The 20947-nt window shown below is 37.7% G+C and overlaps 4 protein-coding genes across 4 annotated transcripts; 1 reads left to right on the top strand and 3 right to left on the bottom strand.

Annotated features, from left to right (window-relative positions):
* The first annotated feature begins 25 nt into the window (after positions 1-25).
* Positions 26-1992, top strand: LOC125221025 (COBRA-like protein 6). Its single transcript, XM_089062416.1, has 6 exons — positions 26-162; positions 243-325; positions 447-900; positions 983-1136; positions 1244-1509; positions 1592-1992. Exons 1-6 carry the CDS (start codon positions 63-65, stop codon positions 1894-1896), a joined length of 1362 nt encoding a protein of 453 aa, XP_088918542.1. The 5' UTR covers positions 26-62; the 3' UTR covers positions 1897-1992.
* A 796-nt stretch (positions 1993-2788) lies between these two features.
* LOC125217853 (NADPH-dependent aldo-keto reductase, chloroplastic-like) lies at positions 2789-5315 on the bottom strand. The gene is made up of 7 exons (XM_048119413.2): positions 5122-5315; positions 4680-4730; positions 4399-4475; positions 4126-4213; positions 3748-4023; positions 3322-3570; positions 2789-3037 (listed from the first exon to the last, which is right to left on the bottom strand). Exons 1-7 carry the CDS (start codon positions 5239-5241, stop codon positions 2951-2953), a joined length of 948 nt encoding a protein of 315 aa, XP_047975370.1. The 5' UTR covers positions 5242-5315; the 3' UTR covers positions 2789-2950.
* Positions 5316-6423: 1108 nt separating this feature from the next.
* Positions 6424-8782, bottom strand: LOC125223205 (NADPH-dependent aldo-keto reductase, chloroplastic-like). The gene is made up of 7 exons (XM_048126229.2): positions 8561-8782; positions 8282-8332; positions 7943-8019; positions 7502-7589; positions 7132-7407; positions 6742-6990; positions 6424-6616 (listed from the first exon to the last, which is right to left on the bottom strand). Exons 1-7 carry the CDS (start codon positions 8678-8680, stop codon positions 6530-6532), a joined length of 948 nt encoding a protein of 315 aa, XP_047982186.1. The 5' UTR covers positions 8681-8782; the 3' UTR covers positions 6424-6529.
* A 5755-nt stretch (positions 8783-14537) lies between these two features.
* On the bottom strand, positions 14538-15560 carry LOC148933448 (uncharacterized). Its single transcript, XM_089060118.1, has 2 exons — positions 14797-15560; positions 14538-14544 (listed from the first exon to the last, which is right to left on the bottom strand). Exons 1-2 carry the CDS (start codon positions 15558-15560, stop codon positions 14538-14540), a joined length of 771 nt encoding a protein of 256 aa, XP_088916244.1.
* Between the last annotated feature and the right edge of the window lie 5387 nt (positions 15561-20947).

Genomic DNA, 20947 nt, shown 5'->3' with positions numbered 1-20947 from the left:
TCTTTGAAACACACATTTTTTATTTGATTTATGTTTGCATTTGTATGTGAGGTGTGAGATTAATGGAGGTAATCTCATGTTGGTTTGTTATGAAGCACAAATTATTAGATATAATTTTGGTGATTAGTTTATTATGGTGTGCGCGATTCATTTCACCAACATGTGAGATTTAATTTTTGTGATGTTAGCAAATTTAATTGTTAATTTAGCAGTTTTGATAGCAAGTTTCAGTTGAAATGCAGATGCTTATGATCCATTAGATCCCAATGGAAACATCACTATCAGATGGGATGTCTTGCAGGAAAACGACGACTCCTCTAAAGATGTACGTATCGTTGTTTGCTATGGCAGATAACTCTCTTATTTTTGGCCTAAAATGCGAGTTTTTTTTTTTTTAATCATAAATAGTTTGTCTTATCTATCTTCCCTATCGAACGACTTGACAGATAAGAATATCGATAGTGAACTACCAGCTATTCCGGCAAATTGAGGAGCCGGGATGGAAGCTAAGCTGGAGATGGGGAGGAAGCGAGGTAATATGGAATATGTTCGGGGCAGAGGCGATGGAACAGGGGAACTGCTCCTTCTTCAGAGGCAAAGTTGCGCCACATTGCTGCGAAAAGGAGCCCGTGATCATAGACCTTCTGCCCGCTGCACCTTACTCGATGCAGGTCGCCAACTGCTGCAGAGCCGGAATCCTCACATCCATCACTCAGCATCCCAACAAATGCGTCTCCGCTTTCCTCATGCACGTTGGGATTGCAGACCCCAGCGACGCGCCACCCGGGATGCCAACAGCCTTCTCCATTGGCGTCCCGGGATACACCTGTGGTGAGGCCTTTCAAGTCCCGCCCACCAAATTCACTAGAGATCAAGGCCGGAGAACCACTCAGGCATTTGGTATGTACTTATGTCTTTTTCATTTTTTTTCTCTCCTTCTTGTCATTTTTATAAATTACTACTATGTTTTTGTTTGTTGCAGCAACGTGGAATGTCACGTGTTCGTATTCGCAGTTTCGTGCATCGCTTGCACCAAGATGCTGCGTTTCCTTATCGGCTTTCTACAATGAGACCATCGTCAAGTGTCCAATGTGTAGTTGTGCTTGCCATGATCAACTTAAATCTCAATGTGTCATGTAACCCTTTTTCAATGTGTCACAATATTTTTCTTATGAATTGTATAAATTCCGATAACACAGTAATAATTATGATAGGATTTACTACATATTATTTGAATGAGCAGGGCAGGGGCGTCGGGTCCTACAATGCTGCAGCTAAGTCGAAACGAGCCGATGGTGCAGTGCACGAACCACATGTGCCCGATAATGGTGCATTGGCACATCAAGCAGAGCTACACGCATTATTGGAGGGTGAAAGTCACAGTGACAAATCTAAACTATATTAGGAATTATAGCGACTGGAATTTGGTGGTGATGCACCCTAATCTCAGAAGTGTTGAACAAGTCTTCAGCTTCAATTATAAGCCTCTCAATGTTTATGAAAACACAAGTCAGTATTTCAATCTCAATATCTCTCCAATACTTGTTACCAATTGAGATTATGTTCATTCTCTTTTTCATTTAATTTTCAGATGATAGTGGGGTTTTTTATGGGATTCAATATTACAACGACAGACTCCTGCAGTTAGGGAAGAATGGGAATGTACAAACGGAAATATTGATGCATAAAGATAGAGACTTTACATTTAAGGAAGGGTGGGGATTTCCTAGGAAGATTTCGTTTAACGGTCAAGATTGTGTGATGCCATCGCCAGATGATTATCCAAGGCTTCCCAATGCCGCCGGCTCTTTTCAGGCGCAACCACCCTGTATGCTTCTTTTGTTGCTTCTCATTATTGTTTTTATTCATATGTTTTTAAATGTTGATATAATTTAAATTTTATGATTTGTATTGAATGTGATTTCATTGAGGGCTGGGAATAAATGTAGTTTGATACTACATTTGAAGCCTTGTCATTACTCTCGGAATACAATGACAGTTTGTTTTTGTTCGATCGATGATGAAGTTTGCCTTTTGATTTGGATATGCCTTTTTGGATGCGACAGTGTATAGCGCCTAGCTTTTGAAATTATGCAAAGAGACATCACTGATTCCCCTAGATGTTACTGTATGCACTAGAAATGAAAAAATTGCCCTAGTGCATGGAGACACTTCTTCACCAATAGATTCAAAGGCTCATATCCAACGATCATCCTCGAAGGAACTACTGATTTATGACTCTAGCATGCATTCTTTGATGTGACTGGGTTTAACAAATAACATAAACATCCTCAACTATTCACCTCTCTTGAACGAGGTATGCAAAATTGTCACATGGCTTGAGCCGACCCAAGCCTGCCTCGGGCCTGATAATTTGGAACCCAACCTGTCCCAGTTCTACAGTTGAAGCAGGCTTGGTTGGTCTAGGTTTCTTTCTAAATATCGGGGCCTAGCCCAGCCCAAGCCCACTTGGTAAGTGGGATGGGATGTGCAGAAAATTGATTTTTTATATGCATTTTAAAAAAAAACTATTTGTCCCATTGAACCTAACTCATATATTTCCTTTTAGAATGTCCCAACAAAATTATCATACATCCACTAAATTTTTAAAAAAAATCAAATAAAATATAAGAAATTAAATCAATAAAAGCTAAACAAATCCTAATTAATTAAGAATAAAAATAAGTATGCATATCAGAATTGATAGTCGAATGCATGTTCAAAATTATCCTCAATGTAATTATAAGATAAAAACAATAGGTTCTTATTTATGCATATGAGAGCAAGATAAAACAATAGGTTCTTATATAAGGTCTCCTGCCGTTTGGACAAGCACAGTTCACATTTCATGCACTAAATATATAACATATGGACTGATTAAAAAACATGACTAAGTTCATAAGTCTTAGCACAGATAAGCAACCAACCCCATTAATTTGTCTGAGCTCACTCAAATCTCGCCGTCCCACAGTTCTTCAACTGTTCTGTACTGGCTGAGTGTTTCGTGGACAGCAAAAGTGCCTCTAACCAATCTTGCCTGCAACATCAAGAAAACAACGATGATTTAGGTAAGGTATTCAAACAAGAAGGATCCAATAAAACAGGGAAAAATATTTACGGCACATAACATATACAAGTTCTAGAATCTAGAGATAGATCCGGTTTACACTATAGATATGAAGTGAGATGAAATTCATAAGATGCATAGGAGAAATTCAGGTCACTCTGAAGCAATAAATGTTTCAACAACAGACTATTGCCAAATCCAGTATCAAACAAAATATACAAATATGTGAGTTGACCAGAAATTTGAGAACTTGCCTGCTCGATTTCAGAGAATTTGGAAAATAAGTCATCCGGTATAGACCAACTAAAGATGTCAAAATTCTCTTTGATCCTTGTTTCATTAGTGCTTTTTGGGAGTACACTGTGACCCATCTGCAAACCCCACCTCAAAGCAATCTGTGCAGGACTCTTGCCTAGATTTTTAGCAATAGAAACTAAAACAGGGTGCTGGAGCACTTCGCTCTTGAGCCACGATGTGCCAGGAGAACCCAACGGTGAATATCCCTTATAGATATAACAAGCAGACGGTACAGAATTAGGGTTTAGGGATCTCAATAGGTAATTAAAGTCAAATAGAGCATAGTAGTTCAATAATGAATAAAATTTCAGCCCCACAAATCTACAAAGTGAAGAAAACATGAACAATTATGAACAATCAAATTAATTTAGAAATCCACTCACAGATAAGTGAATTCCTTTGGATTTACAAAATTCTCTCAATTTGGCCTGCTGCCATGAAGGATGGCATTCCACTTGATCGACAGCAGGAGGAATACGGGCTACATCCAACAGATCACCCAACTTTTTCACGGAGAAGTTGCTAACCCCAATAGCTCTGGCCTTACCAGAATCATATAGCGCTTCCATCGCCTTCCATGTGCCAGGAATATCAGTAGGTATAAGGTTTTCGGGAGCAAAGCCAACAGAGTCCTTCTTCAACCGCACTGGCCAATGAATCTGCAAATGAACAAGTTTGTTGATATATAACCTATAAAGCAATGGATCCAAACACCCCATTTGCTTCAGAAAAGAATGGAAAGAACTTAAAAAGGGACTTACGAGGTACAAATCAACATAGTCAAGCTGCAATTCTTCCAGCGTTTTGTTCAGTCCAACAGGTACATCTTCAGGAGCATGGTCTCTAGACCTGCATTATTTATAAGAGAGTTTAATTAAAATAAATTGGTTCATCTATTCGCATTAATAACAGACTTAATCAAGAATATACCAGTCCATATACAAAACTTCACCATCTCATATCATATAAAAAAGAACAAGGAAAAAAAAAAGAAACAAATCCCAAAGATATTATTTATTTGAACATATACTTACCAGAGTTTAGAGGTAATAAACAAATCTTCCCTCTTTACAACTCCATCATCAAACAGCTTCTTCAGAACCAACCCAATCTGAGAAGGAAAAAACTCATGTCCATCATTATTTGCCTACCATATTGCTTATACTACATTTTAGAAGCAAAATTCTCAACAAATCATGTCCATCATTATTTGCCTACCAATCTACCACCATTAACTGCAGCACAGTTCTTTACCCTTGACTAGAATAAAAGCTGATCATGATTCTTAAATATGCTGCAGAAAAAAATTCATTACCTCCTTCTCATTGTTATAAGCTCGAGCACAGTCAATGTGACGGTATCCATTCTGCAAACAGAAATTGGTAGACATTAAAGAAGGGTATATTTCTATGAATGTAGAAGAGAATTTTTCACAATGTCGAACTATATTTAATCCAGAGTCAAACTTAAAATTATAACACAAAATAATTACTAAATCTCAATATTCTGATGCACACTCCTATTCCCAAAGATCAATTAAACTAGCATGTATCTTGTGCAGTGTTTGGTAGATTACATACTCTCCATCCTAGCATGTATACATAAGACTTGTTTGATATTCATTTCACAGTTTCTTAGACGAGACAATTAGGATCAGAACAATAAACACAACACGCGATTTAGAGATTCGGCGAAACCATCAAAGAAGGCGCTAAAAAGGTGACCTAAAGAAACGCACAAATACGCAATAGAGAGACCTTGATTGCTGTTTCAACAGCGTGGCCGACGAGGCCGGGTTCGGACTGCCAAGTGCCAAGGCCGACCGACGGAATTTTAGCTCCGGTATTCAATTGGAAGTATCGAATCTCCTGAGCCATTAGAGAGAGAGAGAGAGAGAGAGAGAGAAACGGAATGCTGAAACGAGCGACTAGCTGTTGCTGTTGGACAAATTAAAGATTGGAAACGACAAGAGTAAACGCCACTGAATTAATAGGCCGGCGATTTTTATTTTTATTTTTATTTTTGAAGTGCTTCAAATTATCGATCTTTGTCTTGGTTTTATTTTGGACTAATAGTTATTTTATCATGAAGGTTATTAAATTCTAGTATGTCTATTAATTTTAAATTTTGAATATTAAATGATGAAGTTTTAATTTTTTCCAATTATCTCATTTATGCACAAAATATAATCGTTTAATAATATTCAAAATAACGTATTTTGTCATTAAATTATGTATTTTTCTTTTATATTTTTTTCTTTTATTATTTCTCTTCAACTATTGTTATTTTTAACATCACTAAAATTTGTGCATCGATGAGACAATTAAAAAAAATTAAAACTTCGTAATTTAATATTCATAATTTAAAATTGAAAGAAAATAACCAAACTTTATAATTTAAATGATATTACCACTATCATTTATTATGAAAATTTCAATCTTCGTACCAATTTAAAATAATGGCAAAATATTTTAAATTGATGATGTAGATACCCGTAGCAATGCTATTATCCTATGCAAACAATGGCAAAATATTTTAAATTAATGATGTAGATACCCGTAGCAATACTATTATCCTATGAAATCCATTATAGTATAAAGTAATACTACTACTATTTTTATTGAGATTTATATGATGCTATTTATTCGAAAAACACCACAATGGCAAAATATTTTGAATTAATGATGTAGATACCCGTAGCAATGCTCTTATCCTATGCAATCCATTATAGTATAGAGTACTACTACTATTTTTATCGAGATTTATATGATGATATTTATTCGAAAAACACTACAATGGTCAATGGCAAAATATTTTGAATTAATGATGTAGATACCCGTAGCAATGCTATTATCCTATGCAATCCATTATAGTATAAAGTACTACTACTACTATTTTTATTGAGATTTATAATGATGATATTTATTCGAAAACACCGCAATGGCAAAATATTTTGAATTAATGATGTAGATATCCGTAGCACTACTATTATCCTATGCATTCCATTATAGTGTAAAGTAGTAGTAGTACTATTTTTTATTGAGATTTATAGTATGATGTAATAGCAAGAGATGATGATATTTATTCAAAAAACACCAAGTTGCGCAGTTTCAGGTAACAAGGGTTTAATGGGATAGAAATGCAAGAAAGTAAGTAGAACAATGCTTAGATCTCTCCATCCCAAAGATCTTCAAAGGTTTTGTATTCACTGAGTTTCTCATGGACGAACCCGGAGCCCCTAAGCAATCTTGCCTGCAATTACAAAACACATCAGCTCTAAGGGAGTTGTAGGTTTCAGGTGAAGAAAATCACAGAAATTCTCAACGTAATTTAGTGATGAAAATTGCCCGAGTTTAAATTAAATGCATCCAACTTGCCTGCTGGATTTCAGAGAACTTGGCAAACAAATCATCTGGTATGGACCATTTGAAAACATCAAAGTTCTCCTTAATCCTTGATTCATTCGTGCTCTTTGGAAGTACGCTGTGACCCATTTGCAGTCCCCAACGGAGTGCAACCTGAGCTGGAGTCTTGCCCAACTTCGCTGCACTGGAAACTAAAACAGGATGCTTGAGGACTTCGCTTTTAAGCCAGGTTGAGCCTGGAGAACCCAGTGGTGAATAGCCCTAAAACTTATGGAAATTCTAGTTAGAGCACTGGTTAGTCATCATTGTAAAAGTGAAACAAATGCATCCATCTAATGAACAACAGAAGTTCTACAAGACATAAACTGAATGAAGAAGTCAATGAAGATTTTGTGAACTCACAGATAGGTGGACACCCTTAGATTTACAGAACTCGTGTAGTTTAGGCTGCTGCCACGAGGGATGGCACTCAACTTGGTTGACAGCTGGAGGAATGCGCGCTACACTCAGTAGATCACCCAGCTTTTTCGTAGAGAAGTTGCTAACCCCAATAGCTCGGGCTTTCCCAGAATCATATAGTGCTTCCATAGCCTTCCATGTGCTAGGTATATCCGAAGGCCGAAGGTTTTCTGGCTCAAAGCCAACAGAGCCCTTTGCCATCCTAACAGGCCAATGAATCTGCAAAATCACAATATTTACTATTGATAGTTTCTGGTTTTCCATTCTATCTGAGCTGGCATATATGATTAGTTTGATTCATAACAGAACCTACCAGGTATAAATCAACATATTCAAGTTGCAACTCTTCCAGTGTTTTGCCTAATGCCACAGGTACATCTTCTGGTGCATGGTCAGTACACCTACAGTGTTTGGAAGGTTAAGTCATTAACCTCAGAGATCGATAGCTCACAATCAAGAGACTGATGCAAAAACAGAATTATAAAACTACACACCAAATACAAGTTACCAAAGTAAGTGCAAGTTCACGATATCATATTAAGTTCAATCAATTCAAAAACTCTTAGTTATGATCATTCTGACCAATCAGCATATCAGGCAGATCACCTTCACAGATAAGCTTATAGAGTATTCAATACACAACATCAACAATGTAGCCTCTGTTCTACTTTCTCCGCAACACAAATCACTATGCAGCTGTACATAGACATAACTATACAAAACTAACACAAGTACATCCATATAAAATGCATACCAGAGCTTGGAGGTAATAAACAAGTCCTCCCGCTTTACAAATCCATTATCAAACAACTTCTTCAGAACAGCACCAATCTGTAAAAAAAAACTGTATAAGTCTCCTAGACACAGAAATATATAAATTCTACTATCACACAGTAGGAACTTGTTTATGTATGTTTTCATCATTTTGTATGACATGCTTTAGGTTAATGAATACATCATATATTTCCAAGTCACTCTCACATCAGAAACAATACATGAGTGCTCTTGTCTTGCAGTTTATGTTTAAATGCAAAAGCCTATAACTCAAATCGCATCAATCTTTCTATCAAAAATCAGAGAGTGCAATATATACCTCCTTCTCATTGTTATAAGCTCGAGCACAGTCGATGTGGCGGTACCCAGTCTGCAACAAAAAATTCAATGCCGTTACAAAGGAAAAATTACACATCTCGTAATCATGACTCCACAACCGAATGTTGCAAAAATTAATCATCAGATTGCTGAAACAACATCGAATTTTAGAACAACGAAGCGCGAATGAGATTGAGATCTGATCAATCACAGGCTAAAGAGACACTAAACAAATTGAAATTGGAGTTAGACACAGTCATGCAGGCAGAGGCAGGAATACCTTGATGGCAGCTTCAACAGCTTGACCGACAACGCCGGGCTCCGACTGCCACGTGCCAAGTCCAACCGATGGAATTTTGGCCCCTGTGTTCAACTCCAAGTATAAAATCTCCTTCGCCATTTACGCTATACTCTGCAGATTGAAGGGAAAATAGGAATGCAAATGGCGTGAACTAAAGAGAGTGCCTTTTTAAGAATGAAATTGAATAGCCAAAATTAAATTTCCTTCTATGTCGTCATTTATTGCGTGGACTGAGACGGCATTTCAAGATTCTACTACTAATATATGGGATATTTAAATATTTTGTATTTATACCTCTATATTTACGTCTAGTCCAATCATTAACATACAGAAAAGGCCAAAACACATAAAAAAATAAAGTACTACTACTATATTTATAGGATGTAATTAGAAGTCAAAGATGTTAATTTGATGCCATTAATAAAATGATGTAACGGTTGAATTCATATTAAACTTCTACTAATAAAAACAAACGTATTTCTTTTAAATGGTTATCGATACATTTGTTTAATTATCTCTTCCTCTCACAATAAGAGTCACATTGTCATTTCAGTCCATCCCATAATAAAAATCACATTTTTACTTTTATAAATAATAAGTAGATTTCACAATCAACTATCTTAGTTCATTCACATTCTATTATAAAATTAAGAGTAAAAGCCAAAGGTGGTCCCAAACATATGATCGTTTTATCAATTTGGTCCTAAACATTATCTTTTTTATTATTTGGTCTCTCACAAATGAATTCTGACCCGAATCGGTCCCCAATTAACAGATCCGTTAAAAAATAGACTGTCAACGTGATTTAATTAAGTTTTGATCAAATTAACTATTTTATTTAATATTTTAAATTATTTCAGAAAAATAAAAATAAAAATAAAATTGTTAAAAACACTAAAATGACGAAGAACAGTTCTTCGTTCTCCTTTCTTCATTCTCCTCTCTTCCGGCGACGGCTGCAGTTCGTGAACAAGTTATGCTCTTTGTAAACCAAACGGTCCGGCGAGAGCGGTCCGGCGAGCGTCCTCCTCCACGCGGCTGACGTCATTGGCTAGCACAGCGTTGGCCTTGAGCATGACGAAGCATTTGGGGCGGTCGGGCTCCTCATGGAAGCGGAGGCGGAGGATGGCTCTCCAGGAGCTCAGCTCAGCAGCGGATCCGTCGTAGAAGGTGTTGTGCTGGTAGTGGGTTGCGGCGTGGAATGGGGAGAGGGATGCGAGGAGCTTCTGGTGGGCGGATTTGTTGGGCAATCGGAGCTTCACTTCGACTTCCATCAGTAATCGAGAAATGGAAGCCGTGATTGGGAATTTTGTTGGATGGTTTAGAGGCCAATGCGGTGGGATTTGGAGGTGAGGTCGACGGCGGAGCGATCGAAGTGGTGGAGGAGGGAGGAGGCGGCAGTGGCAATGGTGGTGGTGGCGGAGGATGAGGCGGCGGCGGCGCGTTGTTTGCGAGCTTCTTCGAGTTCTTCTTTGTCTTCCACTTTCACTTCGATTTATGTAGGTTTTCGCCGAAGCATCTCTCGATTTCTTTCTCTTTGCTTTTGGAAGTAGAATCCCTACTCATATTTAGTCAAATTTGCAATCACCGTCTATTTTTTAACGGATCTGTTAATTGGGGACCGATTCGGGTCAAAATTCATTTGCGAGGGACCAAATAATAAAAAAGATAATGTTTAGGACCAAATTGATAAAACGACCATATGTTTGGGACCACTTTTGGCCTTTACTCTAAAATCAATATAAAAAAAGTGAATCATATATTCCACTAACTTTTTCAATCCATTATTCGTTACATTTCTTAAAATTCATACCGACACCAAATATAACGTTTGTGTGTGTTGTAGTATGACATATTTCTTTTTCTCCTTAGTATTTTCATAGTGAAAAATATAAAAATATTTTTTTATAAAAAAATACTCATATAAAATTAAATAGCTATCAAAATAAAAAATATATACAAAAATGTATGGATTAGTGAATTGGACAATTAGTATATTTTTATGTTAATATCATGATAATTAAATTGAGGTATTTATATTTGTTTCAAGAACATTTATAATATCAACAAATTAAGTAGAATTTAAGGTTTAATAAAAGAGAAATAAAATATATCAGTACATAAGTTGGATGACATAACTTATAATTATATTTATATATTTAAAAATTTAATGTGTGCAAAAATATTTTTTAGTTATATATAAAAAAATTGAAAAAGTATACTAGTATTAGTTATACATTTTCAACATACATTCACATTTTAGCTAAATTACACAATATCCGTCATAACAAATAATTTTGATACAAAATGAAATGTAAACCACACATTAACCTCAATATGCTAAATTATAACTAATGGTTTTGATACAAAATGAAATACAATCAAAGTTGATTATTTATATATTAAAAAGAAAAAATTAACAATTTAAAAAATTATTTTACTTACTAACAAATATGTTAGTCAAACTTGGAAGTCAATAAATTAATTCCATTAGCCAAATCTATTTAATTAATTTAACCAACCCACTTTTGATTAATTAATCACAATTTATCGATAATTTATTAATTTAATGGATTGGTTTTAGGTTATTCAAGCTTGGTGGATCTGGAAATGATTTGGAATTTGTTTGGAGGTCCTAGTTAAATTTTAATTAGATTACTCCCATTCCACAAGAACATCATTATTTTTTTTAGTCAGTTCTATAAAAATTATACATTTTCTAAATCTAAAAACTATTTTATTCCTAATGATGTTATACTCATTCTTCACTATTAATATTTTAATTACTTTTTCTTTCTAAAAATATATCTCTTTTACTTTAACAATTATGCATCAAAAATTGTGTCCAACCAAAAGTGCATATTCAGTAGAACTGATAGAGTATATATATCATTAATTTGATAAGGGCCGGATATAAATTTCAGAATTTCTAATAAGTTTTTAAATAAAAAAAAAGTTAAAAGAATGTTTTGGGTTAGAGGCTTTTAGAGCATCCTCGACGGTTGCCTTGCGGAAGAGCACGACAATGCACCTGCTTGATGCACTTTTTATTAGCACTAAATAAACCTGCAAGTATACAAAGTATATATAGTATAGCTAAAAGTTAGTACCGGATATCGAACACGGGGAAGACGAACACAAGTATCTATCCTCTACTAAGACTCAAATACTATCTGGAAAAACAAGTGGGTTTTGAAAACTTTTGGAAAACTAAAAACAATTGAAAGCATAGACCAACTAAAAGCGAATAAAACACGGAGAAAGACGATAGAGATAAGGGAATCCCGGGGATGTGTGTTCACAGTTATGGTTATACAAAATTCCAACTACAATACCCTAGCACAGTTATTACTTTGATAGAACGAGTCACCTAGCTTATGCTCACGGGATACAAACGTTGATTACAAGATTAGGGTTGTCAATCCTAACACGTAACTCCAAAAAGCTCCTAAGACCCTTGAAAAGTCCTCACTCTCAATTAACAGTGCCGTTTTAAGGGAAGCTAACTGAAGCGTCTACTAAGTGGATCTAACTCGCTAGAACTCTGTCACAGTTATGAAGCAAGTTATATTAAATCATACACAATTATGTCACTCAATCATGCAGCATCAAAATTACTTAGGGAAGAAACAAAGTAAAAACAAAACGGATATTAAATAGAAAAATAAATTTGTATAACCAAAGTCGTTACTAACACATCCCTAGAATCCTATGAGTTTAGTTACACATAAATGAAGAAGCTAAAAACATAGATTGGAGGGAAGACAATTTGAATATAAAACTAAAGCAAATAAAACCCGTAGGTTGAATCCTTTGTCGTTCTTGATGTTCTTGAAATCCTTCTCCAACTCCTTGAACCAATGAAGTACTCTAGGTCTTGATCTCTATGAAGTATTTTGCAAGTAGAAGTTCTCTCTTTTTGATGAAGCTTGAGGTCTTATTTATAGGGGAAACCAATTCTTTGTTGTAGAAGGAAAAGATCTCCAAAATATGGTAAATCTGGGCGCAAATCTAGGGCTTCTCGAATTCGCCGCCTTTCTCCGGCGGGCCGCCGCACCTTGGCTGACGGTCGCCGCGTTGGAGTCCAAAGAGTCTGTTCCCTCGGCGGCGGACCGCCGCACGTCTTCCGGCGGTCGCCGGACGAGACTTCTCTTCAAAGCACATTTTTCCGAGGCGGACCGCTGCATTGATCTGCCCGCCGGGCGCCGTCTGACTCCAGATTTCCAAATGTGGCGTTTTGGCTCCCTTTTTTGGCTCAATTATGCACATTTCTCACAAAACACGTCAAAATACCAAAATAGACAAAATATGAAAATAATGGACGTGTAGAGTGACTTTGACATTAAAAACGGACCAAATAATGGCCTTAAAACAGTGCAAAATCCGAGCGTATCAACTCCCCCAAACTTACATTTTTGTTTGTCCTCGAACAAAACAATAAAGACACAAGAATAGACGCACGGAATGCACAAGGACTAGATGTTATAATTGCCTCAAAAGATGGAAGAACAGTTTAAACATTTATTAACGCAATTAAATCAAGCAAGGCTTATTAGTGCACTTTCATTACTAACTCGTGGAGCAACTTGAATTCAAGCCCTCACATGTGGCAAACTTCCAAAGATGGGAAGTGTTCTCTCACTCTCAAAGTGTATAAGGATAATGTGTATATAAGCACTCAAATCATGCATCATGCAAAGTTTACCATAGGCTTGCTCAAAATCTAATCTCTCATCTACTAAATGTGATTAAGCTTCAAAAGTCCGAAAGGTCTTTATCTTTGGTTGTAATGTAGCTCTTTGGTAGGTGAGGAATATTTGGCTAAAAAGTGACTTAAAAATAAAAATATCCCAAGTAGAGTAAAGATAACTCCACTTTTCTAAACCCAAGACACTTTTAACACTTTATTTATTTCTCTTTCAACTCACTTTCCAATCCTTTGATTTTCTTTTCTTTTCACAACCTTTCACACATTTTTTTTCTTCTTTTTTTTCTTTTTCTTTCTTACACATCCTTTCTTTTTTCTTTTTCTAAGATCAAGCACATATTTGGAAATTTTCTCAATTTCACAACTTGTACTTTTCTTTACATTAAGCACACCACTTTTTATACTTTCTCCTTATCTCTCCAATTCCTTTACAAAATAAGATAGCAAAAACTAACTAACCCAAGGAATTGTCCCCATTATTTTGGCTTCCAAAGGGAAAAATTTTGAAATTTTGAGAAGGTCAATATTTTGGACAAAAGTAGGCTAAGAAAAGATGACCAATCATTCTCCTAAATCAACTTAAACACTATGTAAACTTAGGAAAGACTAGGAGCAAGTTCTAGAAACATAAACATGAATGCAGATAAATCACACAATAATGAAATATAGGCTCAAATCCTCACAAGGTATAAAGCATGATTCAAGGCAAACAAGCAATTCACTAATTTTGCACCTTTTCACCAAACCATCAAATCAAAACGTTAAGCCACACTTAAACATAGATGGAATGTAATATCATTGGTAACTCGATCTAAAGTGTGTCCCTAAGCATGCGTGTTTCTAAGTTCTTCATGTTAAGTTCACGACATGGATTCAAGAAAACATTTTTAGAACACAAAATTCACCTACGGGGTTTTGAAAAACAAAAACAAAAAACTTAAAACAAAAAGAAAAATCCTAAACTCACGGTCCACCACTTCATCCCCCCAAACTTATTTACAACAAAGTGTAAAATAAGTTTGCAGAGTCGGTAGGGACGTGAGTGAACTACTGAAGAAAAAAAAACGTACCTTGAAAATTCTTGCGTCGAGGCTTGACCGGGAGAAAGTTGAGAAACTTTGAAAAAATCGCGCTGGAAAAATACGCCGGCCCGCCGCAGCATGTCCGGCGGTCGCCGCGCGACAACGGAATGTTCCAGCGAGCAGGAGGCGGACCGCCGCAGCACATGCGGCGGTCGTCGCGTAGAGGTCAGAGCCTGCGAAAAAAAATAAAAATTCAATGCACAAAATTAAACTAAAACAAAAAAATACTTAACTTAAAGCAAAAATTGTCAAAAACAAGGTTGGGTTGTCTCCCAACAAGCACTTATTTTTCGTCTTTAGCTTGACGTTCTTTGAAGTTCATGAGTTATCCCCCATCGTGAGGATTCCTTTGGGATGCCTTTGTACCAACAATCTTAGTCTCTGCCACTGCGAATGGAACCAACTTGTTGAGAACTTTCTTCCACCATTTGAATTTTCTATTCGAGGTTTTGATCACGTAGATTTCGGGGTCATCGTGAGGTGGAGTCTTCTTCCTCTTCTTCCTCTTGGGCTTTTCCTGCAAGGTATGCTTAGTAGGATTAGGCTCGCCCTTTTTAGGAGCTTGAGGTAAAGTGTTAACAATGAAAATAGTAGGGTTAGAAAGATCTTCCCCTCCAAATGGATCGTAATGCTTAGACAAATCGGTCGCCATGACCTCCCTGCAATCATGCTCCATCTTAGCTTGTTTTGCCTCTTCATACTTAAGCATCGCGCTTTCGATGTTGTAGGTCGACTTTCCTCCATGGTCACTTATCGTGATTTCTCCTCTACCTACATCAATAAGAGCTTTGCATGTGGCTAGAAAATTTCTGCCTAAAATTAGAGGAACTTGTTTATCAACTTTCATGTCTAAAACAAAGAAATCGGCAGGGAATATGAAGTCATCAACCTTTACTAACACATCCTCAATTACCCCTACCGCATTTACCGCAGTGTTATCGGCCATCCTTAAGCAGGTATCTGTGGATTTGAGTGACCCGATGTTGAGCTTCTCGTAGTACTCTAATGGCATTATGTTGACGCTAGCTCCAAGATCACAAAGAGCCTTGTCTACCTTACCATTCCCAGTGGAACATCGAATGATGAATTGGCCAGGGTCCCTCTGCTTGACAGTCCGTTGCTTTTGGATGATATCACTACAGTGAAGAGGTAGCTTTAGATCAGATTTCTGGAGCTTTTGCTTTTTCATCACTGCCTCTCTCAAGAGCTTGGCATACCTAGGTATTTCCTGCAATGTATCAACAAGAGGGAGGTTAGTATGACATTTACAGAACATATTTAAGAATTGTCGGAATTGCTCTTCAAGCTTGAACGACTTCCTCAGCTGGAAGGGGAGTACAATCCCATTGTGCCGCACGAGTTCCTTCTTAGCGGGCGCCTCTGTCTCTTCAGTGGCGGGCCGCTGCGGGGTTTGCGGCGGTCCGCCAGGCGTCGGGCATGATCCAAACTGTGCCCCAGTGGCGGCCCGCTGCAACGTATGCGGCGGCCCGTTGGGTGACGGACAGTCCCTAAAACTCGTTCCGGAGGTGTTGGCTTCATCCTTGTTGATACCGACAACATTGGCAATAACCTTGCCTTTATCCTCCACTACCTTCTTTTGGAATTGATCCATTTGTAACTTAATGATGGACACAGTGGATCTTTCTATCCTCTAACATTAGTTCCAAGATCTTTTGGATGCCAGCCTCATATTTGTCTATCTTGGTAGGTGGCTCCACTCCTTTCTCTTTCCCTAGATTGGACAAAATTATAATTATTAGCATGAGATACATGTGGATGTGGGTAATTTCCATTATAATTATTAAAATTACCACCCCCTGATTAGGGCGATAATTATTATTATTATAAAGCCTATTGGGATCACCCCCATTGTGGACATATTTGATATCTTTGATGACATTCCCCTATTTTCCTGGAGCTTCTAATTTTCAAGTCTTGCTCTGATGAATGCTAATTCTTGGGATGTCTCATTCCAAGAATTATCCAAAGTAGTAAAATTATCCGTTTGAAGATATCACTCCAAAGTGAATTGTCTTCCCCAGCAACGATGCCAAAAACTAGATGCACTTTTTATTAGCATTAAATAAACCTGCAAATATACAGAGTATATATAGTATAGCTAAAGGTTAGTACCGGATATCGAACACGGGGAAGACGAACACAAAGTGTCTATTCTCTACTAAGACTCAAATACTATCTGGAAAAACAAGTGGGTTTTGAAAACTTTTGGAAAACTAAAAACAATTGAAAGCATAGACCAACTAAAAGCGAATAAAACACGGAGAAAGACGATAGAGATAAGGGAATCCCAGGGATGTGTGTTCACAGTTATGGTTATACAAAATTCCAACTACAATACTGATATGGATCCATGTATTTTGTGATTCATTTCCCAAGGATTTACCCAATTTGTAGGTGATTGATCTAATATTTTTGTGAAGTAGATTTTCTATTGTATCAATAATGGCAACCCAACAAGAATTTAGGAAACTAAGATGATCAAAACAAGAAGTAACATTGGATAGAGTGGAAATTGTGATACATAGTCATTGATGAGGCAAGCTAAGACACTTACAACATACTAACATGCATCCATGGCTAAATCTTCAAGGGAACCACAAACCTCAAAGCATACCTCTACTTGATCCATGCTTGAACTAGCAATTGATGGAAATCCCATGCTTGAACTAGCAATTGAGCAACCTAAATCTAGGAATTGGATAGAAACCCTCTCCAAGAGGAAACAAAGCTCTCAAGCATATAATTCAGCAAAACCCTAAAGGAAAGAAATGACATCAAGAGGTATTTATACTATGGGTCCAAAAATAGAAAGTTGGCCCACAAAATCTAAAAAAGCGGCATAATCGCCTGGTCGGGCGTTTTTCACATGCCAAAATGCCCGGCCCGGGCGTTTTCCCTGTCCCCGGGCGTTTTGCACAGTAAAAAATGCCCGGCCGGGCGTTTTTCCCGAAGCTCTCGGCCTTCTCTGCGCGACTTCCGTAAAACCGCCATAACTCCCTCATTCGAACTCCGATTGGGATGTGCAAGATACCCACGCGAAGCTGTTTCCAAGATGAAGACAATGGTGGCAGTTTCATAGCTTTCGGATATCATCTCGATAGGACGGATTTCGGTTGAATCCAGCTGTAGCTGAAATCCTTGACGCACGGCCTCCATGATCGTATCATCCTCCCCTTCTTGGAAAGGATTTGTCCTCAAATCCGAGCCTTCTCTATTCCTCGCATCCTCGGGAGGCCCTCTAGCTTTATTGGATCCTTGGAATTTCTTCTCTTTCATCCTTGGGCCCCAATCAACCCATGGTTCACGCCGAAGGGAGGACCCTTGACGTCGAGCACCCGTGGTCATATCATCCTCCCCTTCTTGGAAAGGATTTGCCCTCAAATCCGGGTTCCGTACACCTATAAAATAGCACGAGATCAAATCAAATATCCATGTAGGATGATAGAGATTAAGACCACTAACGACTCTAATAGAAATCACCATACCACGACGGTGGACACACTCTAACAAGCTCAAAACTAATACATAAGCTATGTTGAAACAAATACCCAGGCAATCTTTTACATTGAAGTCCCAAAAAAAACCATGTGATGCGTAGTCTTTGACAAAATGACAATAAAAGATACCAACCCCACTAAACGGCTTGATTGTCATGCAATGAAAACAAGTATTATGCCAGACACAAGCTTCACACAATTTGACTCTTTTTGCCTCAAACATTTCCACATTATCTATACCCATGTCTTTCAACATCTTCACAAAAGATTTAGCATTCTCATCAAGACAAGGCATATACAAGAAAGGGTCCTCATATGGTGCAAAATGGAAAGTTATCAAGAGAGGCCTAAGCACAAAAATCTTATTCCCACGCTCATGCAACGAACAATCATTTTCAATCATTAACACACCATTCTTGCTCAAATAAGAAGTTCTCTTCCATAAATTGACAAACTCTAGGTCAGGATATAGAGGAGGTTTATGATAATTCACATTAAGTTTGCAAGAAAGTGTCTCAACCAACAAACCAAGTTTATTACAAGGGATCTCACTCAATTGTCCCAACAATTTCAAGAAATGATCAAAAATATATGAGCAATGCATCCATATACCTTCATGCACAACATGTAGAGTAAGAACAACATCATGCATGGGAACTTATGAGAAGCAACATCAAGTATCAAGAGAAATGTTTCCAAATTACCCCCACACAAATGCTCCAACAATTTTAAAATAATACCACAAACATGAGAACGATGCAATTTTATGTCATTAATCACAACACCATCAACAAGAGACATATGAGTGGAAAAATCCTTCACAAAACGACCATAGAACACTCCAATCCCATTGAAGGGTTTAACCACTTTGCAATGAAGACATAGCAAACACCAAGTTCTAAAGTCATTATCCACGTTACTCTTCTTGGTCTTACTATCCTCACCCACATACACATGAAGCTCAAAATTACCAACAAATGAAAGCTTAGGCATGTTAGCATACAAGGAAGTCACTCCAACATTCAAGGTAGAAGCCACAAGAGAAATGTCATGTCTCTCAATGCTTGATTTTACCAAGAAAGGATCAATATATGGTGCAAAGGTAGATTTAGCATTCAAAGTTTCAAGCTCATGAGACCACTTTTTACACAAGACATCAATAACAAATTTATCAACACAAAGGGGCTTCTCTAATATAATCTCATTCAATGAAACATCACAAGGAGATAAGGATAGTGCACTTGAACCTTGGGCAAGGAGTTCATCCACTTGCCCTCGTTCCTCTTGTTCCTTCTCCGGGTGAGTAGTTTCCAAGCCATGTACAACATGATGCCTCACTTCCATGCCTTCAATTAAATTTCCTACAAATTCATGAACACAAAAAGACATAGAAGAAGTGTTAGTGGGTAAGGGTTTAGTTTCCTCACCAAGGGCAAGAGGCAAAGGATCATTTGGTGCCCACCCAAGGTTGACCTTAGAATCTAACAAGCACCCTTTATACACTTGTGCTTGTGGTTTTTCTCTCATTTGATATTTTTCTTTTCTCTCACCCCCACCACTCTCTCTTGACTTTTGCACCTCACACTCTTGTCTTTTGTCACGCTCTCTTGGCTTTTTAGACTCACATTCAATCTCAAGCCTTTTCTCTCTCTCTCGTTCTTTTTCTCTACTAATTTGGATTAAGCTCATCGAAGAGGAGATATTTCCATATACATCAAGAGACTTATGTGAGATATGGAAAGAAGAGGATGTAGTCAAATTACTTGATGAGTTACCTCTTTGGTTTGTGTCAACACCACCATGTGGGTAGGTAGGCCTCAATCGAGCTCTATATGAGACTTCTTCTTCAATTGGCCTCTCAAACCCCTTATGGCTAACTTGATCTCTCACCCTCCTAGAATACCACTCTCCATGAGACTTGGGAGCTCTTTTCCCACTATATCCTCTATCAAGCCCATCTCCATGGTACCTTGATTCGTAGTCACCTTTAAAACGGCCACGGGCACCATTTCTTCCCCCAAACCGATCATTCTCCATGTGATTGACTCTATTTCTATCATTCCCATGTTGCCATCCCTCATACACCACTTCTTCCATCATCTCCTCCGGGGAAACATTAGGTAGATGGTTACCCCTAGAAGTAGGAGTCCTAGATGTGCGGCCTCCCTTCAAGGTGTTGAACTCCTCAAATAATGTGTTTTGGGCGGCAAGCATGCGGGCTTCGGATTCTTTTGATCGAGCAATGGAGTCTTTTGCTCGCACATCCATTTGGATCATCATCTCTTGTTTGAATTCCTTCATCATACGGGCCATCATGCTCACAAGGTCCCCATTGGGTATAGGGTGAGTCATGCTTGTTTCCTCCCCCTCCGCACTTGTCCCCGCCATTTTGTTAGACCGGGTGCGAGGAGGCATAGAGTAAGTACCTACAAATCAAACAAACACTAGGAACTAGTCCTAGAGATTAGTAATAAAAGAAAGTAGAATTTAAGAAGATGAACTCAACCTTGATGTCCCAAACCCCCCTCAAATCACTCCCCAATAACTCTCGACAAAGGCTTAGAGTATTGTGAGAAAGGTGGATTCACTCACACTCACAATTCCAATTCCAAGATTTAAGTGCTTGAGGTGGATCAATCAAGGTATACTCCTTGGTCAACAAAATCAAGAAGACAAAGCCATAAACAGTGCAAAATTATGCACATTTCTCACAAAACACGTCAGAATACCAAAATAGACAAAATATGCAAATAATGGACGTGTAGAGTGACTTTGACATTAAAAACGGACCAAATAATGGTCTTAAATCAGTGCAAAATCTGAGCGTATCACTGCTCACGGTTGCGTTCGTACCGTCGGCACAGACGTGCTCTTAGCTAAGAGCATCCCCATCCATGCTCTTGCCAAAGAGTATGGACGTGGGCCCGGACCCACTTTTATTTATTTTTTACTTCCTGCTCTTCCGCAAGATCACAACACCCACATCCATGCTCTTCCACCGCTCAAGGGTCCCACCATTCTATTATTTCAATTTAAATATTTCAATTACTAAAAATAT

The sequence above is a fragment of the Salvia hispanica genome, chromosome 1 (assembly GCF_029641045.1).
Source record: "Salvia hispanica isolate PSC_SH4W2 chromosome 1, Shi_PSC_v1, whole genome shotgun sequence".
NCBI classification, from domain to species: Eukaryota; Viridiplantae; Streptophyta; class Magnoliopsida; order Lamiales; family Lamiaceae; genus Salvia; species Salvia hispanica.
This window is presented reverse-complemented; position numbering and strand designations above follow the sequence as displayed.